Genomic DNA, 23,760 nt, shown 5'->3' on the forward strand with positions numbered 1-23,760 from the left:
TTTCCCTACATAGGTGACAAATGGGCAGGATAGGTGCCTTGGTCACTTTCAAATTTGGTGCCATTTTACATGTAGAACTTTGCCATTTCATGGGTGGTCCCTTTCCTCTGCACATGCGGGCATCTACCTTCAGGTCTCACTGTGCATGTGCAAACTTATAACATTTTTTTCCCCTCCTCCTAAACACCAGCAATGCAGGACACCATGGAGACCCTCCCTCCATATGCTGGAAGCAGAGTTCTTCTGCTACTGAGTCCTAAGGCCTCAAGGTGGTGGGAACCAAGAGGCCTAGAACACTTTCCTCCACTGCATTTGTCCCTAAGGAGGAATTCTCATCTGCCATTGCCACTATACTTTAGCAATTGGCGGTTGAAAGATATGAAGCATGAGGGAACGCCAGATCCTGGTCGCCTTCTAAATAGCCTTCTTTTTTTTTGTGACTATCCTCTGCCAACTTTTCAGGGTTCAGAGGTGGAGGAGTCAGGAAAGGCAGCATCTTTCTCATCAGATGAATCCTCAAAGGAAGTTGAACAGGCTTCTGGCATTCCAAAATATACTCGGGGGGGGGGGGGGGGGGAGAGAGATGGTTTAGCATCTTGGAAGGCTCCAAAACCAGCCAAGATTTTCCTGCTACATCCTCATGGTCAGGAGTACCATTATAAAGACTGGGCACACTGACAAACTTTGTTCTCCATTAGAGATTTGTGCAGCGATACTCCATGGAAGAAGAAAGGGGTGGTCCCTGTTGTTGACTCTGTTTCATGCCTGAAAAATAACCTGATGACTCTGATGGCTGTTGATTTCTGAGTTTGATGAGATGTGCTGCCATGATGTCCTCAATTGCTTTGATTAGGGTCTGTCAGGCTTTGTTGTTCTGGGCCCAAGTGCATGACTAAGGACCTGGAGGCCCTCGGGGTAAGTTCCCTTTACACTTTAGCACACAAAGCTCTTTTTAAATGGTTTATGCTTCTGCATGGACATCTTAGGAGCTTCTCTAGCTTTTTAAAAAAAAAAATGTATTTACATGAGACACATTTTGTGGCTCGTGTTGATTGGTGGAGCTTCCCTGCAAAACCTCTGGAAAGAATGCACTTTGAGAACAGCACCAATTTGGCAATGCCTTGGCTACGTTTATGCACAAAATCAATGGAAGGGGAAAGGTGCACTTTTTACCATGAAGAAGGCACAGCCTACAGGGCAAAAGTTTACCGTTGATGGGGGCAAAAAACAAGTTCCCTTCGTTCCTTCCAAGCATCAGGTTCCAACCTTCTGTTCTTAGCAGAAAAGTGGCTTTGTTTGCTACTTTGGTTTACCCATCCATCTGTCATGCAACCAGCAATATTGGGACGGCCCTGAGCTGGTGATGACCAGTGTGGCTTTGGAATTGGCTGAAGTCCTTCCTCCCGATCTGAAAAGTAGCTTATTGGGCTGGCAAGAGGTCCTACATTTTCTCAGGCAATGTGACTGGAAAATGGTATCTCCACCCAGAGGTTTTTCCAACACTGTGACCTGTGGGGTATGCCCAATGTGGACATTTTTGTGCCCAGGCTCAAAAACAAATTGAACAGATTTTTTAGCCAGCACCAGGGATCATCTGACCTTTGCAGTGGATGCCCTCACGAATCGTGGGATCGGTGCAGTCTGAACTATGCCAATCTCCTCTTCCTGCCTTGTCTACTCCAGAGGATAGAAAGGGAGAGCATTCAGGTGCTTCTTATTGTACAGAATTGGCCCAGGAGGGTGTGGTACTTGAACACCAGCTGCTGGTAGACTGTGTGGACCCATGTATGTGTTTGTTTGTTTTTTCTTCATGCTTGCTTGGTTTTATGACTTATCTGTTGATGCCCAAGTCCTGAAGGACTTGGGACATCAGCATTCAATCATACCCACTCTTTGTAGGCTAGGAAATTGTCTTCCCACAATGTTTACCATTGTACTTGGAAAACATACTTTGCTTGGTGTGAGAAGAAACAGTGTTTATCTGCGGGTCCAGTTTTGCCCTTCCTTCAGTAGGGATTGGACAAGTCCTCTGCCTTGAAGGCTGTTATAAGTCAGATCTTGGCCTGGGCAGTGCCTTCAGAGAGCTCTTGCTGCTTCTTTTGTGAGAGCCTTTGTTCAGGCTGTCTCGCACATAATTTCACCTATGATTTCCCTTGACTTTGATGGACCTAAACCTATTCTTTGTTCTCCAAAGACCATCCTTTAACAATTTTTTACTGCCACTGCTATAGGGCTTGCGGTGGTGGCAGCTGGAGGGTTTTACACGTGCGCTCACTCTGTGTAACACTCCACAAGCCGATGGTCAGCCTTCTAATGAAAGTGATCCAGCCGCTGCCTGCTTTCCATGACCCCCCCCCTCCCCGGAGCTTTGCATGTTGCGTATCTTTTTACGTGGAGCGATCAACTTTTTGGGATATTCCCGAAACAATTGGGTAATTTATTGTGTTGTTTGTGCTTTCAGGCCTAAAACTATTATTTTTTATTTATTTTTTTAACGTGTGCAAAGAAATGCAAAAACTGCTCTGCATTCCTCTCCTCCCCTTTTTTATTTTTTTAACTCTTAAGAGTGCCTTAGGTCTTAGCGGCCTTATTCAAGTGCAAAGTTGATATGTGGCCTAGAGCCTTTTTTTTTTTTTTTTACCCAAGGTGGCCTCTGCATTCCACCTTAACCATTACATTGTTGTACCCTCATTTTGTCCTGCGGCAAAGCGCCCAAAAGTGATTGCCTTAATTTTTTTGGATGATGCTACCTCTCAGCTGTGGTCTGTTAGTCCATGTTTGTGTTACATGAGGGTTCTTGGGCAAAAGCACGCTGCTTCTCGTTCCACAATTGCAAGGTGTCAAAGTTCAGGCAAAGGGGGGATGATTGGACCTTACCTTTTTTTCTTCTTCTCCCTGCAACTGCTACCAGAATTTGTGGGACTCCGCCCACATGGTCACATCATTTATTCATAGTTCTGTGAATGAATGCACTACAACTACAGCTAATGGATTGCAGCTCTCAAACTTTGAGGACGCTAGTGAGCACACGGAGTCCATTGATTCTTCCTGCCATTCAGTATCTGTCAAAATAAATACACCTTTTTTTTTTTACTGAAAAAAGATGCAGTGCATTTATTTTTATTTATTTTTGTAAAACATGAAGTTGGCCTTTAAGTACATTCCCCTCTGTTTCTAGGATCACTGCTACCTTGCTTGCTATAAAAAAACAAAACAAAAAAAAGCGTAAGGCTTGCTGGGTGTGAGAGGTTTTACAGGGATGGGTTTCGCCTTGGCCATTTGTAAGCATCTAATCACCTGGAAGTAGAACATAACTCATTGGTCTAAGAAAAGCCAATCCCGTGTCTTGTGATGCACTTCTTAGAAAATAATTTTCTAGGTACCGTATATACTCGAGTATAAGCCGAGATTTTCAGCCTCTTTTTTGAGGCTGAAAGTGCCCCCCTCGGCTTATACTCGAGTCATCGCTGTCTGCCCGCTCGATCAGCGTGTCGAGCAGACAGACAGCGGCCATTCTAGGATTCAAAAGCCGCGCCTCCGGCTCCGCCTTCGCCTGTGATAGGCGGAACACTGAATTTCCCAGCAGCCTGTGTTCCGCCTATCACGGACATCGTATCATCCTCGTACTACGGACGAGGATGATACGATGTGCGTGATAGGCGGAACACAGGCTGCTGGGAAATTCAGTGTTCCGCCTATCACAGGCGAAGGCGGAGGCGCGGCTTTTGAATTTTACAATGGCCGCCGAGGCGCCGACGAAGAGGGCACGGGACGGAGGCAAGGCAAGGCAAGGCACGGGACGGGACGGAGGCAAGGCACGGGACGGAGGCTCGGGACAAAGGCTCGGGACACAGGTAGGCTGGACACACACACACACACACACACACACACACACACACACACACACACACACACACACACACACACACACACACACACACACACACACACACACACACACACACACGGATGGAGACACACACACACACACACACACACACACGGATGGAGACACACACACACAGGGATGGATGGAGACACACACACACAGGGATGGATGGATGGATGGACACACACACACACAGGGATGGATGGACGGACACACAGGGATGGACGGACACACAGGGATGGACGGACACACAGGGATGGACGGACACACACACAGGGATGGACAGGCATGTCTCACCCTCGGCTTATACACGAGTCAATAAGTTTGCCAGTTTTTTTGGGGGTAAATTGGGGGCCTCGGCTTATATTCGGGTCGGCCTATACTCGAGTATATACGGTATGTCAAAAGTCTTGCGTTACCTTGCACTCCTCTGCTGCCCCAATGAAATCCCTGGTACTTCTGGGTATTGCGAAGCATGTGATGGTCTCTCTCCCTCTGTGTGCCCTTCACAAGGAAGAATCTCTCTCCTCATTTGCCCTTGTAACCATTAAAAGCGATATGATATGGTGATTAAACATAACATAAATTGCAGTACCTTACACGATGTTGGTTGGTTTCTTCTTAAAATCTTTTGTTGAGGATATTGGCATCTTGTTTACTAAAGAAGTGATTAGTAAGATTGATGGAGGAACATTTTAGCAACACTTTCAATGGAACTCATTTTACTCTTTTTGTTTTAGCCAGTTGCCTCGGAAGCAGGGTTCAATCTTGTACTGTACGACTGGCATAGTTCTACAGTGGCTTCAGTCTGACCAGTAAGTACACACACCTATGTGCATACATCTTGTACTATACAATACTTTGAATATTGCGGATGATTTTCCAGCCAATTTTGTTTCACTCCAGACGCTTGGGCGATGTCAGTCACGTTGTCCTAGATGAAATTCATGAGAGAAACCTGCATTCTGATGTCCTCATGGCAATAGTGAAAGATCTTCTGATCTGCCGCCCAGATTTGAAGGTCATACTGATGAGTGCCACTCTCAATGCAGAGAAGTTTTCTCAGTACTTTGGTGAGTTGTTTGTTTGTCTTGTGAAGTTATTTTGTGCAACTCTGACTGTAAATAATTTACTCAGTGCTGCTCCCTAACCTATCAGCCGCTGTAAATTTTTTCATCTGCTCGGGTGCAGTCATTGGCGTTGCAACTAAGGCAAACCAGCAGTGAAACCATCCGGCCTCAGTCGGTTTCTTACTGAGCATGCTCAAGTCGTGCTGCGCTTTCTGAATGGCCCCATCTTCTGGGGGGGGGGGCACAGGTCCCCGGAAGGCAGCGGGGGGAAGGAGGAGGGGCAGATGATGATGATGTAGTTTTGTCCTGCATCAAACCTTAATTTTTTTTTTTTTTTTTTTTTACCCTTGACAAAAGTGGAGTTACACTTTAATGTGTGAGGATCCTCAAAGTTAGCTGACAAACTTCAATATCGTTTAGATTAAAACAGTATTAAACCCAAAGGCAAACCTTTTATTATTTTGCAGCTTATCAATTCTTAGATGTGGTGGTTGCATTAAAAAAATAAATAAAAAGTGAAAAGTATTCCAATCTCACAAAATAGGAGATTGGAGTAGGGAGATGTAGTAAGTGTCACTTCATACAACATGTAAAATTAAAAACAAATACATCTTTAGTAGTACAATAAAAACCATACAATGGTTAAAAGTAATCCATACCCTAAATGTACAAAGTGGTATCAAAACAGAGTCTGGTACATTTAAGATATGGATTTTTTAACCATCACATTGTTTTTTGGGGGAAGTAGGTTCACCTGCATTGCTGATTCCCTCCCTCTCTAATATCGGTATTGGAGAACAGTCTTATGGCTGCTCACTCACTGTTGAACAAATATAGCTAAAACTCTTTTGGCTAGAACTCTCTTCTGGGTCACAGGAGTGCACTTTTGCACTCCTGTGACTCAGCGAGCAATAGCCTCCTATGAGCTAACTATCAATTGAAATCTCAGAGCAGCTCCAGGCTCTGGAAGAATCCCTACCATATTGCCGGGATCCTCCCAGCTTCTTGAGTAACAACTGGCTCCAGCCCAGTGTGTGGCTGAGAGCCAAAGCCATCTGCGCCTGCCCCTCTTCAACCCAGGACTTCAGTGAATGCTGAAGGGGCAGAGCGGAGAGCAGTGACTGACAATCACTGTTCTACTCTCCAAGCTGACTGAAATCTGAGCGACCAACGGTCGTGTCGACTTAGAGCTGACATGGACAGCTGAAGCATAGAGGTGAAGCACGTAGGTTTTTTTTTTTATTTTTTATGTAGCCCATACTCTCTTATTTTTAAAATGCAAACCACTTGTTCCAACTTTATTGCAAACGGATCTCAATTGCAAATCATCTTCTCCTGAAAGCTAGTTGCTTTTGTATTGAACCCCCCCTTGTACAGTTGTGCTCAATTTGTTTTGGTAATATATAGTATGTACTATTGTTAACCACTTAAGGGCCGAGCCTCTTTCTGAGATATGTTGTTTACAAGTTAAAAACAGTTTTTTTTTTTTTTTTTTGCTAGAAAACCCTCAAACATTATATATTTTTTTTTTCCTAACGCCCTAGAGAATAAAATGGCGATCATTGCAATACTTTCTGTCACACCGTATTTACGCAGCGGGCACTTTTTTTTGGAAAAAATACACTTTTTTTTTTAATTAAGACAACCGTCAACACTAAAGTTAGGCCAATTTTTATATTTTTTTATATTGTGAAAGATAATGTTATGCCAAGTAAATTGATACCCAATATGTCAAAATTCAAAATTGCGTCCGCTTGTAGAATGGCGACAAACTTTCACCCGTAAAAATCTTCATAGGCAATGTTTAAAAAATTCTACAGGTTGCATGTTTTAAGTTACAGAGGAGGTCTAGGGCTAGAATTATTGCTCTCGCTCTACCAATCGCGACGATACCTAGTTTGAACACTGTTGTATATGCAGGCACTACTCGGGTATGCGTCCGCTTCTGCAAGTGAGCTAGTCGGGATGGGGTGCGTTTAAAATTTTTAAAAATTTTCTTATTTATTTTACCTTTTTTTTTTTTTTTAATTTATTTTTTTTTTATATTTTTTTTACACTGTTTAAAAAAAATTCACTTTCTCCAGCGTTCATTGACGAACACAGCAGCTCTTCTTGACCTTAGGGTTATATCGCCTCTTTAGGAGAGGACTAGGCAGAAAGTGTTAAAATTCAGCAACACTTGCACAATACCGCCCAGGGGCCGGTCCTACTGGCTATAACCCCTCACACTGCATCCAGCAGCTCAGTTTTTTTTCTGCCGAGTATAGGAGAAGGACCTGGCTCCCCATGGGACCATTGGTCATGGAAATGTTTTCTTTCCTTTTTTGCATTTTGATTCCTGTGATCTAAAATCAACAGCCGGGCTGGGTGACAGGCTGAATAATATAGATCCTTGTCTCCCCAGTCTGGCCATCGAGCGTGAGCAGGCCCTAGCTGCGCGCTGGGTCGGCCACAACATGCCCCATCTATTCCAGGGGCGGCCGGTGAGCTATATGCTCCGGGGCACACATATGACCGGACTACTGCTATCTGTGTCAGTGTGTTGTGGCCGGCAGCCACCCCGTACTGCTCTGTCTGTGGAATGCGTCCAGCAGTTCCTGCAGAAGGCGTAAGTATGGTTCCACCTGTCTCGGCAAGATGGATCAGCTGGGCATTCCCTGGGAGGTCAACTAGGGGTTCTCTCACTCTCCCTTTCTTCTCTCCCTGTCCTTTCCCTCCTCCCCATACTATGGGCTGCTTTCACCCTTTCAGCCATGTTCTAGTAGTTCAGCGGCCATTTTCTTGGCGCTCTCAGACATTTTTTGCTGAGGCAGCTGACGGACATTTTCTAGTGGCCTCAGGTGGTTTTGCCTCTAGCACTAGGCGCTTGTTTCCTTCTAGAACAGTGCGCTTCCACACAGACACCTCGTGGATGGCACAGGGGAGAGCGGACAGCAGCAACAGCACAGCTGGGTCTGGGTGGTGAGTCCTGCGGGGGGCCCCTCAGTCTGTGCAGCTAGGAGGGTGGACTTTTGTGTGACTTGCCTTGGGTCCCTAAGTGGTGACAGGCGAGTGTGGGTAAGCATGGCGTCAGAAGCTGGCGTTTCTTCCCCAGGCATCCCTGTGATTGCAACTGGTTCCCCTGCACCTGTGGTGCCTATGGATGCTCTGTCAGCCATCATGGAGGCCTTTGTGGCCAGGGTGGAAGTGGCGTGTGGGCGCAAGGGCCCGCTGTGACTGACGGCCCTGTTCTGATGTATCAGAGGATGCGGACCAGGACCATTCGGACAGTGAGGATGACTGTGTCCGGGAGCAGAAAAAGGTGCTTGTAGGAGCACTTATTACAGAAGTGCTGGATACCCTAAAAATTGAGGATACGGCGGGGGCATCTACAGAGGAGTCTGTCCCTTTCGGGTCCCTAAGGTGTTTCCTTACCTAACTTATTTTGATCAGTTTATTTACAAGGCATGGGGAATACCGCAGTGGGCCTTTTCAGTCCCGAAATGCATGGCAGTGCGCTACCCCTTTTGAGAAGAGTTTCCTGAAGAAATGGACATCTCCGATTGTTGACCCCCCGGTATCCAGCTTAAATAAGGTAACCACAATTTCCGGTGGAAAGGATTCCTGCTTTCAAGGACCCTGCCGACAGGAGGGCCGAGGCAGTTGCCTGGTCCTTGTTTACCGTGGTGGGGTCAACATTGCGGACGGTGTTGGCCACGGCCCAGGTATCTCAGACGCTGACTGAATGGCCTAAATTCTTGCACTGTGAATTGGAGGAGCAACAAACTTCCCCAGTCTGCGTGAAGATGGCAGACCAGTTGGTTCAGGGCCTTAAGTATGTCTGTGATGCGGCCTTAGATACAGCCCCCTTGCTCTCTAGAGCCTCAGTATCGGCAGTAGTGCTACGTCGCCTGATTTGGCTGAAATGCTGGTCTGCAGACCAGGCATCTAAGAAAGCACTGGCGGAGTTGCCCTTCCAGGGAGAGAGACTTTTTGGAGCCTCGCTGGATGACATTATTAAGAATACGTTGCTCCCACAGTCCAGAAAAGGTAAGGAGCCACGCCGTAGGCAAGGGCCCTCCTTTTCCACTCAAAAGCGGATTTTTTGTCTGCCTGGGTCGTCAGGTATGCGTTCCCAGTCCGACAAGGTGCCTGCTGAGGGACAAAAGCGTCCCTGATTTCACAAGCCAAGCCAAACCTGCCAGCAAGCAAATCTCCTACCAGGAGTTTGCAACTCGGTGGACCTCCCTGCTTTCTGATCAGTGGCTCTGCAAACTAGTTTCCTCAGGGTACAAGATAGTTTCTTTCTTGTCCGCCAAACAGATTTTTTTTTTTGTCCCCTCCAACCTTCATCTTCTTCCGGCTCATACAGGACCTGCTGCTGCACAAGGCCTGTACCAACACCAGAAAGGTTTCAGGGGTTCTACTGCAATCTGTAGTCCCAAAGAAAGAAGGGATCCGTCTGGTCCTGGACCTCAAGGCCCTCAACACTTTTGTGAAAGTACAAAGGTTCAGGATGGAATCAGTTTGCTCAGTGGTCACTGCACTCCATCTGGGATTTTCTGGCATCCCTGGACATCAAGGATGCATACTTGCATGTCCCCCATATGCATCAAGCTTCAGAGGTTTCTGCTATTTGCGGTCGGAGGCCAGCACTACCAGTTTGTAGCTCTCCCTTTTGTCCTGGCGTCGGCACGGTGCTAGCTCCAATTTTGGCTTTGCTGAGTCAGCGAGGGATCACAATCGTGGGTTACCTGGACGACCTCCTTCTGAGTGCAACTTAGAATTAAGGGAGGATGTGGCAATCGCCATGCAGACTTCTGTACTGAACCTACAGAAGTCGGTGTTGGTGCTGACTCTACGCCTGGAGTACCTGGGCTTGCTTCTGGACTCCTCCGAGGCGAGAGGCTTTCTCCCTTCAGACAAGTTGCAGACTCTTCAAGCTGCTGTAAAGTTGTTGGTGTCCCGCAGGTGGTCGTCGCTGAGTTTTTGCATGCTAGTCCTTGGCCTCATGGTAGCCACTTTCGAGATGGTACCGTATGCTCAATTCCACACTCGTCAAATTCGGGCGAGCCAGTCAGGGATTTCCTGCTCTGGTGGCTGAGGTCGCCAGCCCTTCGGTCCGGGAAGTCGTTCCTTCCTCTTCATTGGACGGTGATCACAACGGATGCCAGCCTGACCTGTTGCGGGGGAGTTTGGGTCATACAGTCAGCCCAGGGTTGGTGTACCCAGGAAGGATTCAGCCTGCCGATCAATGTACTGGAGCTTTAGGCAGATGTCCACAATTCAAATGGGAACCAGGTACAACTGTACACTTTCATATATTGCTGATGCACGGAGAGTAATCTCAGAGGATTCTTGGACCAGAGGCTTACAGCAAGCGATCACCCACACTACAGACACATTCAGTCCTTGCCATTGAAGTGGATGAGTGAAAAGTTTAAACAATGAACGAGATTGCCAGATGCAGCCAAATCGGTGCGGTGTGGAGCGCCCCTGAGTGATCCCATACGATGAGGGTCTGCAGCGTTCAGATGAATGGGCTATCAGGGCATAGCTGTCTATGCATAGACTGCTACGCCCTGATCACCCATCCACTTGTCAGATCTTCAATGCCAAGGACTGAATGTGTCTGTAGTGTGGGCGATCGCTTGCTGCAAGCCTCTGGTCCAAGAATCCTCTGAGATTACTCTCCGTGCATCAGCAATATATGAAAGTGTACAGTTGTACCTGATTCCCATTTGAGTTGTGGACATCTGCAAGCTTAAATGCCCTAGGCTAGTTTAGCCAACCGCCTTTAATGCTTGCCATCTGGTAAGCACAATTTACATCTACGGTGATTGGGCACCTTTTGGAGTTCATGCATTGCAGTGTTCAACAACCAGTGGCTTCAGTATTTTTTCCCTGTGATCATTTAACCACTTAAGCCCCGGACCAATTGTCAGCCTAAGGACCAGAGGTCTTTTTACAATTTCGCACTGCACTGCTTTAACTGGTAATTGCGCGATCATGCAATGTTGTACCCAAACGAAATTTGCGTCCTTTTCTTCCCACAAATAGAGCTTTCTTTTGATGGTATTTGATTGCCTCTGCGATATTTATTTTTTACGATATGAAAGGAAAAAGACTGAATTAAAAAAAAAAAAGATATATTCTACTTTTTGTTATAAGAAAAATCGAATAAACTAAATTTTAGTCATACATTTATGCCAAAATGTATTCAGCCACATGTCTTTAGTAAAAAAAAAAAAAAATGTCTAAGCGTATATTTATTGGTTTGCGCAAAAGTTATAGCATCTACAAACTAGAGTACATTTTCTGGAATTTACACAGCTTTTAATTTATGACTGCCTATCTCATTTCTTGAGGTGCTAAAATGGCAGGGCAGTACAACCCCCCCCATGACCCCATTTTGGAAAGTAGACACCCCAAGGAAATTGCTGAGAGGCATGTTGAGCCCATTGAATATTTTTTTTTTTTTTTTTTTTGTCCCAAGTGATTGAATGACACACACACAAAAAAAAAGTTTACAAAAAGTCACTAAATTATATATTGCTCACACATGCCATAGTTATATGTGGAATTGCACCCCAAGGGGATACCACATATGTGGGACTTTTTGGGAGCCTAGCCGCGTACCGCACCCCGAAAACCAATCGCTGCCTTCAGGATTTCTAAGGGTGCAAATTTTTGATTTCACTCTTCACTACCTATCAGTTTCGAAGGCCATAAAATGCCAAAATGGCACAACCCCCCCCCCCCCCCCAAATGACCCCATTTTGGAAAGTAGACGCCCCAAGCTATTTACTGAGAGGCATGTTGAGTCCATGAAATATTTTATATTTTGCCACAAGTTGCAGGAATATTAAATTTTTTTTTTTTTTTTTTTTTGCACAAAGTTGTCACTAAATGATATATTGCTCACACATGCTATGGGCATAAGTCAAATTATACCCCAAAATAAATTCTGCTGCTTCTCCTGAGTACGGGGATACCACATGTGGGGGACTTTTTGGGAGCCTAGCCGCGTACAGGACCTCGAAAACCAAGCACTGCCTTCAGGATTTAAATATAAAATGCTACCAAAAAAAACTGTTAGCGATTGCAGGGATCAGGCCTGACTCTGCGAACGCTGCAGTTATGTGTTTAGTGTTTTGTAAGTGACAGTGATCGATTTACACTGCACTTGGGTGGGCTGGGCGGAGGGGCAAAACGCAGGTGCTAGCAGGTATGTGGGCTGATCCCGCTAACAATGCGTTTTTTTGGAACCCTAAACTGCTGGGGATGCTAGTATAGATCTAATCAGATATTGATCTGTTCAGATTCTATACCACTATGGGAGGTGTATGCTTTGCGCGTGGGTGTTAGCGGTACTGGCACTAACCTAGCGCTGCCTGGGGCGATGCAGACCCTGACCCTAAAACCTAATTGATATCACCCGTTGGGTGATCAGGGGGTTAAACCTTTATTGGGTAATAAATGGTGGGTGCCCTGATGGTATAAAAAGCAAACTAACTAACCAGAGTCACCCATAACACTTATACGGTGATCACTGGTGGAAGGGTTAACTAGGGGCAATCAGGGGGTTAAACTCTTCATTAGGTAGTATATGGGGGTCCCTGACGCTATATAAAAACCTGACAGGGAACCTAAATAACTGGCTAACCAGCGTCACCAGTGACACTTATACGGTGATCGCTGGTGAAAGGGTTAACTCTAGGGGCAATCAGGGGGTTAAAATCCTTATTAGGTAGTATATGGGGGTACCTAACGCTATAAAAACCTGGCGGTGAACATAAAAAATAACTAGCTACCTAGCGGCACCAGTGACACTAATGCAGCGATCAGAAAAATGATTGCTTAGTGACACTGGCAAAAGGGGGTGAAAGGGTTAACTCTAGGGGCAATCAGGGAGTTAAACCTTTATTAGGGGGGGGGGGTAGGGGGCTACCCTGGACCTAACACTAATTGCCCTGACACTTTTTTTTACTGTAACAACTGACACTAAATGCAGTGGTCACTAAATAAATGATCACTGCAATCAGTGACACTGTGACTGGGGGGGGATCGGGGGTTGATTTGTGTGCCTATGTGTACCTACATGTCAGTGTAGTGTTGGTGCACTTACTTTCTCTGTTCTCCTCGCAGTCCGGTCAAAAAGACCGCCCGAGGAGAATGACATCACTTCCTCCCTGCCTGTGTTTACACTACACAGGCGGGGGAAGCTTCTCATTCGCCAGGAGCGATCGAGAGGGGATGGCCAGAAACTAACGGCCATCCCCTCATCCCGGATCATCCCGAAGTGAAATGGACCACCGCAGCCAGCGGGAGGGGGTCCGATCGGACCCCCCACCCGCTGGAAGGAAAGCACGTACATGTACACGCTTGTGCCTGTCTGTGCTATTGTGCCGACGTACATTTTACATGCGGCAGTCCTTAAGTGGTTAAGCAACATTTTCCTGGGACTTTGTGGGATCATGGACATTAATGTATTAATGTTATAGCGCAGCTTTTCTGATCTCATTATATTTGATGTTGTCGCACTGTATGCTGCTGCTGTTTTGTGGATTTTTTTTTTTTATCTCCCTTGTTACTCCACCGCAGTTACACCTCCGTTTTTTTCTATATAGTACGAATGGTGGCGGATGTTCCTTGGCGGCTGCCGATGCGAGAGGACCTTCTGTCGCAAGGTCCAATATTTCATCCTGCTTTACCGTCACTGGCTTTAACGGCATGGCTGTTGAAAGCCAGGTGCTAAGGCAGTGGTCATCAACGCTGTCCTCAGGGCCCACTTACAGGCCAGGTTTTATGTATTACCTTGGGGAGATGCAGACTAGAATACTGCAATCACTGAGCAGCAAATGACATCACCTGTGATGTATTTCAGTTCATCTTGCAAGCCTGGCCTGTTAGTGGGCCCTGAGGACAGGGTTGATGACCACTGTGCTAAGGGGCCGAGGTCTGTCCGATTTGTTAATATCCACTATGTTGAGGGCACGGAAGTCATCTTCTCAGAAGATTTATCCTCGTACGTGGAAGGCCTACATCTCCGTGTGTGAGGAGATGGGGTGCCGTCCGTGTACATATTCACTTTCCAGGATCCTGCTGTTTTTGTAGTGAGGAGTGGATAAGAAACTTGCATTAAGCACCATTAAGGGGCAGATATCAGCTTTGGCTGTCTTTTTTCAGCGACCCTTAGCGACTCCTTCATTGGTGAGTATGTTTGTTGAGGGGGTTCGACATGTGGCCCCTCTGATTCACCCACCGCTGGGATTTGAATCTGGTGCTCTGTGCTTCAGAAACCGCCATTTGAAAACATTAGGGAGAGTCCCTTATTGACACTCTCTGAAGGTGGTCTTTCTAGTGGCCATTGCATCTGCCAGGAGGGTTTCTGAGTTGGCGGCCTTGTCTTGCAAGTCTCCCTACTTGATCCTCCATGGGGATAAGGCGGTGCTGTGTCCTCAGCCTTCGTTTCTTCCAAAGGTTGTTTCAGCCTTTCATCTAAATGAGGACATTGTGCTTCCATCCTTATGTTCTTGGCTGCCACACCCTAAAGAGGTGGCTTTGCATTCCCTGGACGTGGTCCAGGCTCTGCAGGTGTATGTCTGCTACGGCTCCTTTTCAGAGGTCGGACTCGCTGTGTCCAAAGAAGGGACTGTCTCATCGGCCACTATCTCTCGGGGGATGAGACAGACTTGTAGTTCAGGTTTATGCCATAAGGGGACAGGCGCCTCCGTTTTCCTGTTACAGAGCATTCTACCAGGGCAGTTGGTGTCTCTTGAACTTTCTGACATCAAGCGTCTGCTTCTCAGGTGTGTCAGGTGGCGACCTGGTCATCCATTCATACTTTTACTAAATTTTACAAGGTTGACATGAGTGCATCTTTGGATGCTTGCTTCGGCCGCAAGGGTTTTGCAGGCGGCTGTTTAAGGTTGCAACTCCTCCGTTGAGGAGCTCTGGTTGTTATGGGTGGAGTTATTGTTGTTTGCTGTTCCCACCCCTTGTTTCTTTGACACTGCTTTGGGACATCCCTATGGTCAAGAAGAGCTGCTGTGTCAGTCAATGAACGATAGAGAAAATAGGACTTTTGTACTCACCGTAAAATCCTTTTCTCTGAAGTTCATTGACGGACACAGCACCCACCCCTCCTATTTCTGTTTGTACTGCTTTTGACAACTGAGCTGCTGGATGCAGTGTGAGGGGTTAAAGCCAGTAGGATCGCCCCCTGGGCCGTACTGTGCAAGTGTTGCGGTTTTTAACACTTTCTGCCTAGTCCTCTCCTAAAGGGGTGATAACCCTAAGGTCAAGAAGAGCTGCTGTACCGTCAATGAACTTTGGAGAAAAGGATTTTATGGTGAGTACAAAAATCCTATTTTTATTCCTGTTACAAGGAATGTAAACATCCCTTTTAATAGAAAAAAAAGCATGACAGGACCTCTTTAAATATGACATCTGGGGTCAAAAAGACCTCAGATCTCATGTAATTTAAAAAAAAAAAATATTAAAAAAAAAGTAGCCCTTTAAGAGCTATGGGCTGAAGTGACTGTATTGACGTTGCTTCCACCCAGCAATTGTATGGAGACAGGTGGGGGCCATCTTCCCCTCACTCGTCTCCATACCTGACAGGAGAACAGACGCCATCACCTCCGCCACTACCGAGGGCTCCGGTAAGCAGTGGGGGGCCCTCTCCAGCCACCGATAAAAGTGATCTTGCGGCGAATGCGCCACAGAGACCACTTTTTATCTTGTAGCGGACTGCCCGCTGAAGAAGCTGCTGCCATAACGATATCCTCCTTCAAACAGCCGACTTAAAACTGCAGTGGGTGGTCTGTAAATGGGTTAAAGAAAACATGAGCGAGAAGGCAAAGCGCATTTATTTGTTTTCTTATGGGATTCATATTCAACTGTGTAGGTCATACCAGAATTGCATAATCCTAAAACAAAACATGGCAACAAGTAAACAAATTAAATTTAAAAGTCTGTATACCCTTGGTTCTTAATATGGTCTATTGATCCCTTTAGCATGCAGCTTTTTGTAACAGTTGACTATGGGGCCCTGAATTCTTGGAGGGTGGTATAGCTGCCCATTCGTCGTGGAAAAATGCCTCCAGCTCATGCAAAGTCTTTGGTCGTCTTGCATGAACTGCACGTTTGAGATTTCCCCAGAGTGGCTTGATGATATTAAGGTCAGGAGACTCTGCTGGCCCCACTCCAAAACCTTCAACTTTTTTCTGTTGTAACTACTGGAGAGTCAACTTGGCCTTGTGCATAGTGTCATTGTCATGCTGCAAAGTTCAAGAGCATCCCATTCGCAGCTTTTGTGCAGAAGAATGCAAATAGTCTGCCAGCATTTTCTGATAACATGCTGCATTCATCTTGCCTTCATTTTCTGATAACATGCTGCATTGATCTTGCACCCCCCCCCCCCCCCCCCCCCCTTCAACAAAACATGCTTCACAGTAGGGAGGGAATTCTTGTTGCTATAAGCCTTGTTGACCCCTCTCCAAACATAGTGCTTATGGTTGTGAGCATATCTATTTTGGTTTAATCGTTCCAGATTACAGTCTGGCAGAAGCCGAGAGGCATGTCGAGGTGTTATCGCTGTATTGTAACCGTAATTTTTTTCCGTGGCATTGGTGCAGCAAAGGTTACTTCCTGGCAGCTCGACCATGCAGCTCATTTTTGTTTGTTGTATTGTGCTCCTTGAAACAACCACACTATCTTTTTTTCAGAGAAGCCTGTATTTCTATTGAGGTTACCTGTGGGGTTTCTTTCTATCCCATACAATTAATCTAAGCAGTTGTGGCTGCAATCTTTTAGTCTGCCTGACCTTGGCTTGGTATCAAGAGATCCCTCAATTTTCCACTTCTTAAAGGAGAAGTACAGCCAATACTTGTTTGGCTGTGCTTCTATGGATCATAGGCGTGCAATTCGTTCTGCACTCCAGTGACCAATTTTCAGCAGTCTGCTGACATTAGAGACCCGGTCCAGGCTCAGGCAAGATTGTGAAAATTAAGTCTGGATCCGCCCACACACCTGGCCCGACACCCAGCTCGGCCTCTCAGTGAGCCGCTGAGAGCATTCGCCGGCCCCTTCCGCTCTCCTCCACAGCCCAGTGCTCCAGTGATTGGGGGGGGGGGGGGGCGCAGAGCAGAGAGCTGGTGACCCTCAGAACCAAGCGATCGGCAGTGTTTGATCACTCGGTTCTCAGTGTTAGAGCCAGCGGGGGGACAGATGCAGCATCAGACCGATGCAGCATCAGACCGATGCTGCATCCACCTAGGTATCCTTTACCATCTTTAAAACGTTCCATTACCTTGTTAAGCAGGTCTTTTGACAGTTCTTTTATACGAATTCACTAATTACAATTTAAAAGGACCCCACAATTGTGGGAAATTAACAATTTAATTGTCATTTTAACCTGTGTGTGTCTGTACCAAGGCCAAACATTCCAGGGTATGCAAACTTTTTTTGATTAGGGCAATTTAGGTTATTTCTGTTACGATTTTAAAAAGGTTTTTTGGTATGATCAGCCATATGTTCAACATCAATGCCAAAATTTTATGATTTCTGCCTGGGTGTGCGAACCTTTGAGCACAACTGTATCCAACAACCTAAAGATGAATCTCTCTTGGTTTGATCTATTTTCATGTCTAAGCTCTGTTAACTACCTTTCTACTATCGAGGAATTCAATCTAGTTGTCAGTAAAGACCCTGGGCCCAATAAAACTATACATGTGTATCTGTGCTCACAAACCTAGGAACCTCTGTTTAGTAGGCCCATATTGCATGATGACCGCACATAACTGGAATGTTATCGCTGTGCAGGGGCATAGAAGCTCATTCTATAGCTGATTCTTCTCTCTCCAGGGGCAGGGAAGTGCAAGCAAGAAAGCAGCACAGAGCTGCCAGATGCGTGCTACTTTGGGATTTGGCTTCTATCCAGACACTCCTCACAGGGAACCTACTGGCTGCCTCTTCCCCTCTGCTTAGCGAGGCAGTTTGTGGAGGCAGCTTCTCCCAACTCATTCCTCTCTAGTAAGTGTCTGTACAGATACTTATCAGAGGGAGTTGGTCTAATGCGCAGCTCTGTTCCTGGTCAGACCAAGCAGAGATATGATGCCAAGTTCTATGCCACATTGAAGTTTATTGGTGCCCAAAATCTGTGTAATTCCTTTTACAAATTTTGCATGCAATTTGTGATTTTACAGTTGAAAATCCTATTTGACGCAGGCAAATTATGCTTTTTGGCACCTGCTACATGTGTCTCATGTATTCTAGAGAACTTTCAGAAGAACAGTCGTTTATCTGGCCCACTTTATTTGGACAGGGTGAGAAAGCTGGCAGGCAAGTCTAGAAAAGGCAGGCCCCCAGTAACCCAGTGGGTAAAGGGAACAGACAAAGTGCCATCTTTTGTGACCTGGTAGAAATGTCATTTGTAGAAGTTTATACTGAAGTACAGGTACACTTTAAAGTGATATTAAAAGCAATAATAATAATAATAAAAAGAAAACTGTTGTCATACTTGCCTGTTCTGTGCAGTGGTTTTGCGCAGAGTAGCCCAGAACCTTCTCTTCTCAGGTCCCCCACTGGTGCTCCTGGCCCCTCCCTCCTGTCAAGTGCCATCAGAGCAGCAGCTTACAATGGTGGTACCCAAGCAGACTCATACCTGAGCTGCTGGTCTGTGTGTCTATTTACACACACAGCTGCAGGTCGGCCCCTCCCCCTCTCTCATGGGCTCACTGGCTGTGATTGAGACAGCAGCAGTGGCTCCTCTGCTGTGGCAGCCAATAAGGAGGGACAGTCCCTGGAGCACCAAGGCTCTCACACATCTCTGGATCTCGATGGGGCTCAGTTAATTATTAAGGGGCTGCTGCACAGAGAAGGTTTTTTTTTTTAACCTCTATGCATTCTATGAACCTTCAGTCTTTAGAACCCCCTTAATGCCTCATTTACATTGGCATTTCTGCCTTTAGCTTTTCTAAATGCAGAAGAAGTAATCTGTGAACCATAAACTACTTTTATTCCTCCCAGATATTTTTTTCCTGCTCTTAGACATTCCTGCTTTAAAGCAAGTTTGTCAGCGATTTGTCGCATTTAAATGGATTGACACTTGTTTAGCTGCGTTTTGTCCTATCGGATTCTGGATGCACAGAATCACATTCTCTAAATGCAGCTAAGCTGATCGCACTTAAAGCAGAACTAAAGACAAAACTTTTTTTCTTAGCTTAGTTTAGAATAGAGATGGATTAGCACACCTGTCGGGTTTTTATTGTGGTCTGTATTCCTGTTAGGGAAATTCACTGTCCGTATTTGTCCTTTCTTACTGTGATCATCCAAAGTGAAAGTAAAATCCCACATGTTGGGTCGTCCCCAGAACAGGAAACATCTTCCAATTGACACTAGTTTTGGTTACACTGTGGCCAACCAGGGATACCCTCACTTTGAGAGGATTTCCTCCCACTTCCTGTTTTGATTATGGTGCAGGAAGTGAAGGAAAATCTCCTCAATGGGACTCGGAAGGCAACTAACCTTGCAGGCACTATAACCCTCCCTTACTTGAGCCAAAATGGGGAAAAAAAAGAAAGTTTTGACTTTAGTGCTGCTTAAAACGCCGATAAACGCACATTGTGAATGGCACCATGGAAAAATCATTAATATGTATTTATATGGCTTTTCAATGTTTCCCCATAAATGCAGGTTTGGCATTGCCAGTGTGAAAGAGACCTAAGGCCCCATTCACACCTGTGCTTTTTAGTCCTGTTTGCTGCACCTTTTGATGTGTTTTCATGCAAATGCAGGTCATACAGTTCAGCTGTAAGGTGCCCAAAGCACTTAAAACGCAGCATGTAAACCGCCCCAAAAGGTTCCAGCTCAGGAAACCAGATCCTGTCCTGGCTTTAAATTCTTACCTAATCAAGTACTCTACTAGCGAGGAGCAACATGAAACTCTTACCTTTTCTGTAACTGTAGGCTCCATTCACACTAGTGCAAGTTGTCATGCGACTTTGGACATTACAAGTCGCAGCCGTTCTTTTCAATGGCACGTTCATATGTGTAAATTGAGCCTAAGTATACCGCATTGCCCATCTGCTTTGATCCAGTAGACATAGTCTTAGACACCGATATGTATAAAACAATTGATCTTGGTGTGAATAAAATGTTATCCATGATTTTCCTTGCACAGGTAAATGTCCAATGCTGCATATTCCTGGATTTACTTTCCCGGTCAAAGAGTATCTCTTGGAGGATGTAATTGAAATGCTAAGGTATGTTTCATTTGCATTTTTTGCCTTTCACTATAGTTTATTTTTGTAGAAGCTTCTCAAGACAAGTGAAGTATTTGTTTGTTTTTATTCTTTATCCAAGACTTGTAATTGACCTTAATAATTAACATTTAAGAAATGGAAGCTGTACTGCTTAGTAGCTAGATGGAAGTGGGTTAGTGTGTGTGTGGCCTGAGACAGTGTGACAATTACAACTCTAGGCCGCATTTTCTAATGTATGTCATATATTTAGGTATTCTCCTAAAGACACAGACCGTAAGAAACAGTGGAAGAATAGGTTTATGCAAGGACGCATGATTCGACCAGAGAAAGCAGAAAAGGAGAATCTGTATCAGGAGCGCTGGCCAAGATATGTGCGGGAACTTCAAGTAAAGTATGTAGAAGACGTGCATAAACTCTTGTGCAAACTGTGTTGCCTTTGTACCAGCAGTGTGTACTATGTAGTTTTTGGGTAAAAAAAAAAAAACATACATCTGTAAAATCAAAAGGACCCATAGGCTTAGTTTATCAAATCCTAATGTATGCATGCAGTATTTTTGCTATTTTATTTTTTTATTTTCTTTCCCCAGCAATCCATTTTCTTTTTGCGTAATAACTGCATGGACTAGCTGGATTTACTGACATACATCAGGCGCAATGTTTTATTGATGTTTGAGTCATTTTGAATGTAAAAGTCGATTCACAAACATTATTGCTGAACATTTTGTGGAGAAAATGAGTATAAAAGAGTCCATTTGTAGTGTAAATTATAAGGCTGTGGCGCTAAACCCTTTAAGTGAAGTGATGAATTAACCTATCATCCAAACCTGGTGTTTGTTATTTAAAAGATTTTCTGTGATCAAATGTGGAGTTAATTGTCGTGTTCCATCATAATTAAAATTAAAATTAAAGTTGAAACCAAAGTGGGTATTAAATTATCTTATACGTGTCAGCCTATTATAGGTAAATGCTAAAAACATGTAAACTTTCAGTTAAGTGTTAAGTGTTTACATGTTTTTAGCATCTACCTATAATAGGCTGACACGTATAAGATAATTTAATACCCACTTTGGTTTCAACTTTAATTTTAATTATGATGGAACACGACAATTAACTCCACATTTGATCACAGAAAATCTTTTAAATAACAAACACCAGGTTTGGATGATAGGTTAATTCATCACTTCACTTAAAAGGTTTAGCGCCACAGCCTTATAATTTACACTTCTTATTTCCCTCCCCTCCTTACTAAGGAAGTGAGGGCTCCAGGCATAGGCAGCTCTAACCCAATATATTCATTTAATTTTTTCTCCTTCACTAATATTCCCTTTTTTATATTTTTATCACAGTGGAGATCCGGTTTTTTCCATAGCGCGACTTTATTTATTTAAAAGAGTCCATTTGTCTTCATGAATAGAGCCTCTGGATGCACCTAAGGTCTGTTTCTTGGCTAATTCCTCAGCGTTCAGTGTAAGTAACCCTTTCTCTTGTCATTTTCTATAGGTACTCTGAAAGTACTATTCATTCTTTGGAATGTGCGGATGACGAGAAGGTTGATCTCGATCTCATTGCTGAGCTCATCAGGCACATAGTCCTGAGAGGGGAGGTAAGGTCAAACACCGTTATTTTAATACCTTTATTTGGTTGTGTCATTTTGAACTAAACCCAGGTGTTTGTGAAAATTTCTATTTACTTCAGTCTCTGTATTTTCATTTTACAGTTGCTAAATTTATTTCTAATTGAGCTATGTTTAATCAAATGTAACCCTTTATTAAATTATGTATTATATATAATTATGTTCTATCTATTGTATACCAGATGTAATCTCAGATCAGCCTGATAGAAGGCATGGCTAAATTGACTTGGGAAGTCATGGCTGCCCATAGGCAAAATAGGGTACCAGGCAGAGATTATTATGGGACCCGGTATACTGAATTCTATACTGGTTAGAGGGGCGTCTTAAATGTATAAAATAAAAAGTAAATGCAATACTTTTAGGCCTAAGATGCACATTGGCTGTTGTGTGCTAAGCAAAATTTGAGTCTCTTTTAAAGCTAAATCCAAGAACCGCATTTCAATGTCTTTTCACCTGGTGATCCTGGCAGTATCGTACTTCCTGTGCTAGGTTGTATTCTACAGAGCAGTGTTGTCACCCTACGAGATAACTACAGGGCACCTCCCACTCTCTTCTCCTTAACAAGATGAGAGGTTGTTCTGTAGTCCACAAAGAGAACTGGGAACCATGCTAATTTACAAAAGAGAGCATAAGAAGTTATCTGCTCAAAAATTTCCGTCGGGATCAACAGATGTTTCTTGCACCTATTGAATGGATACAGTATAATCACTTTCAGGGGTATATGTATCAGACTTTCAGTTATATGCTGACAATGTAACATCCCACTTAGTAATATAATGCCTCTGATAATCAACAGTATAACAGATACATTATCCTAAGAGAATATTGTATTGGCTGAAAAGAAAGAAGGGCGAATTATGTAACTGTGGAATGAGCAATCGGCATACAATATGTTCACCATATTCAGAAGCATAACGCCCCTTCACTGAATATATTGCTTGCATTAGCATGTTGTTCTTTAAGCTTTTTGTGGAGTGAGGCTGCGCTTGACAAGCGGAGTAGAAGCCACACAATATACATCACATTGCACACCAGTAGAGTCAACACTGCACCATATACCCCAGATAACATTATCACTCTTCAGCATGCAGTCCGTTTACTGTTCTGCAATATTCTTCATGTAACAAAGCTGAAAACTGAGCCTCCTCTGTACTTGGTGCAGCAGTTCTATCAGGGCTGCAATGTACTAAGGCCTGAACTATCCTATTTTTTCTTCTTATTATTATTATTATTATTATTATTTTGGATTGATTGGTGAGGGTTTAGGACCCCTGACAGGTTTTTTATTACACCATCTTCATTTGGGGGAGATACTCACACACATCCTGGTGAACATTTTCAGCAAGTGCCTCCAGAACCAAAAAAATTGAGGGAGAGTCTTCCGACGTGGACACTTGTGCCAATGACAACTGTCTAAAAGGCAATTCCTCTCACTTTACAGAGATTTCTGCTTTAGATGTACCTTAAAGCCAAAGTGCAGGTTAGTGTAAACTTTGCAGTAGGGCTCCTGTACTGCACTAAAACCGTTGGACATAAAAAATTGCTACTGCATATTTTTTATCTCCAGGTCTCTGCTATCAGACAATCTAGAATGTTTTAGAGGTTTTAAAGTGATATTAAAGGTTTATTTTTAAACAAACCTGTTATGCTTGCCTGCTTTGTGCAATGGTTTAGCAGAAAGCAGTCCAGATCCTCTTCCTCTGGGGTCCCCCCTCTGGCACTCCTGGCTCCTCCTCCCTTTGGGTACCCCACAGCAAGTAATTTGCTGGGGGGAGGAGGGGTACTCGTGCGGGCTCGATCCAGAGCCACACTGTTTGCATCTATTGATACACAGTGCGGCTTGGCCTAGCCTGCTGATCCCTTCTTACTGGATTTAATTGACAGTAGCAGTTACCAAGTCTCACTCTCCTCACTAAGTCC

General features: G+C 44.6%; 1 protein-coding gene across 1 annotated transcript in view; it reads left to right on the forward strand.

Annotated features, from left to right (window-relative positions):
* DHX36 (DEAH-box helicase 36) overlaps nucleotides 1-23,760 on the forward strand; it is a 154,060-nt gene that overhangs the window by 67,911 nt on the left and 62,389 nt on the right. Inside the window, exons 7-11 of the mRNA XM_077488121.1 lie at nucleotides 4,630-4,704; nucleotides 4,796-4,962; nucleotides 20,126-20,207; nucleotides 20,458-20,598; nucleotides 21,708-21,810. Coding sequence (XP_077344247.1) covers nucleotides 4,630-4,704; nucleotides 4,796-4,962; nucleotides 20,126-20,207; nucleotides 20,458-20,598; nucleotides 21,708-21,810 — 568 coding nt within the window. The remainder of the gene's footprint in view (nucleotides 1-4,629; nucleotides 4,705-4,795; nucleotides 4,963-20,125; nucleotides 20,208-20,457; nucleotides 20,599-21,707; nucleotides 21,811-23,760) is intronic.

The sequence above is a fragment of the Lithobates pipiens genome, unplaced genomic scaffold, assembly GCF_037356315.1.
Source record: "Lithobates pipiens isolate NorthernLeopardFrog02 unplaced genomic scaffold, aLitPip1_a1.2 Scaffold_18, whole genome shotgun sequence".
NCBI classification, from domain to species: domain Eukaryota; kingdom Metazoa; phylum Chordata; class Amphibia; order Anura; family Ranidae; genus Lithobates; species Lithobates pipiens.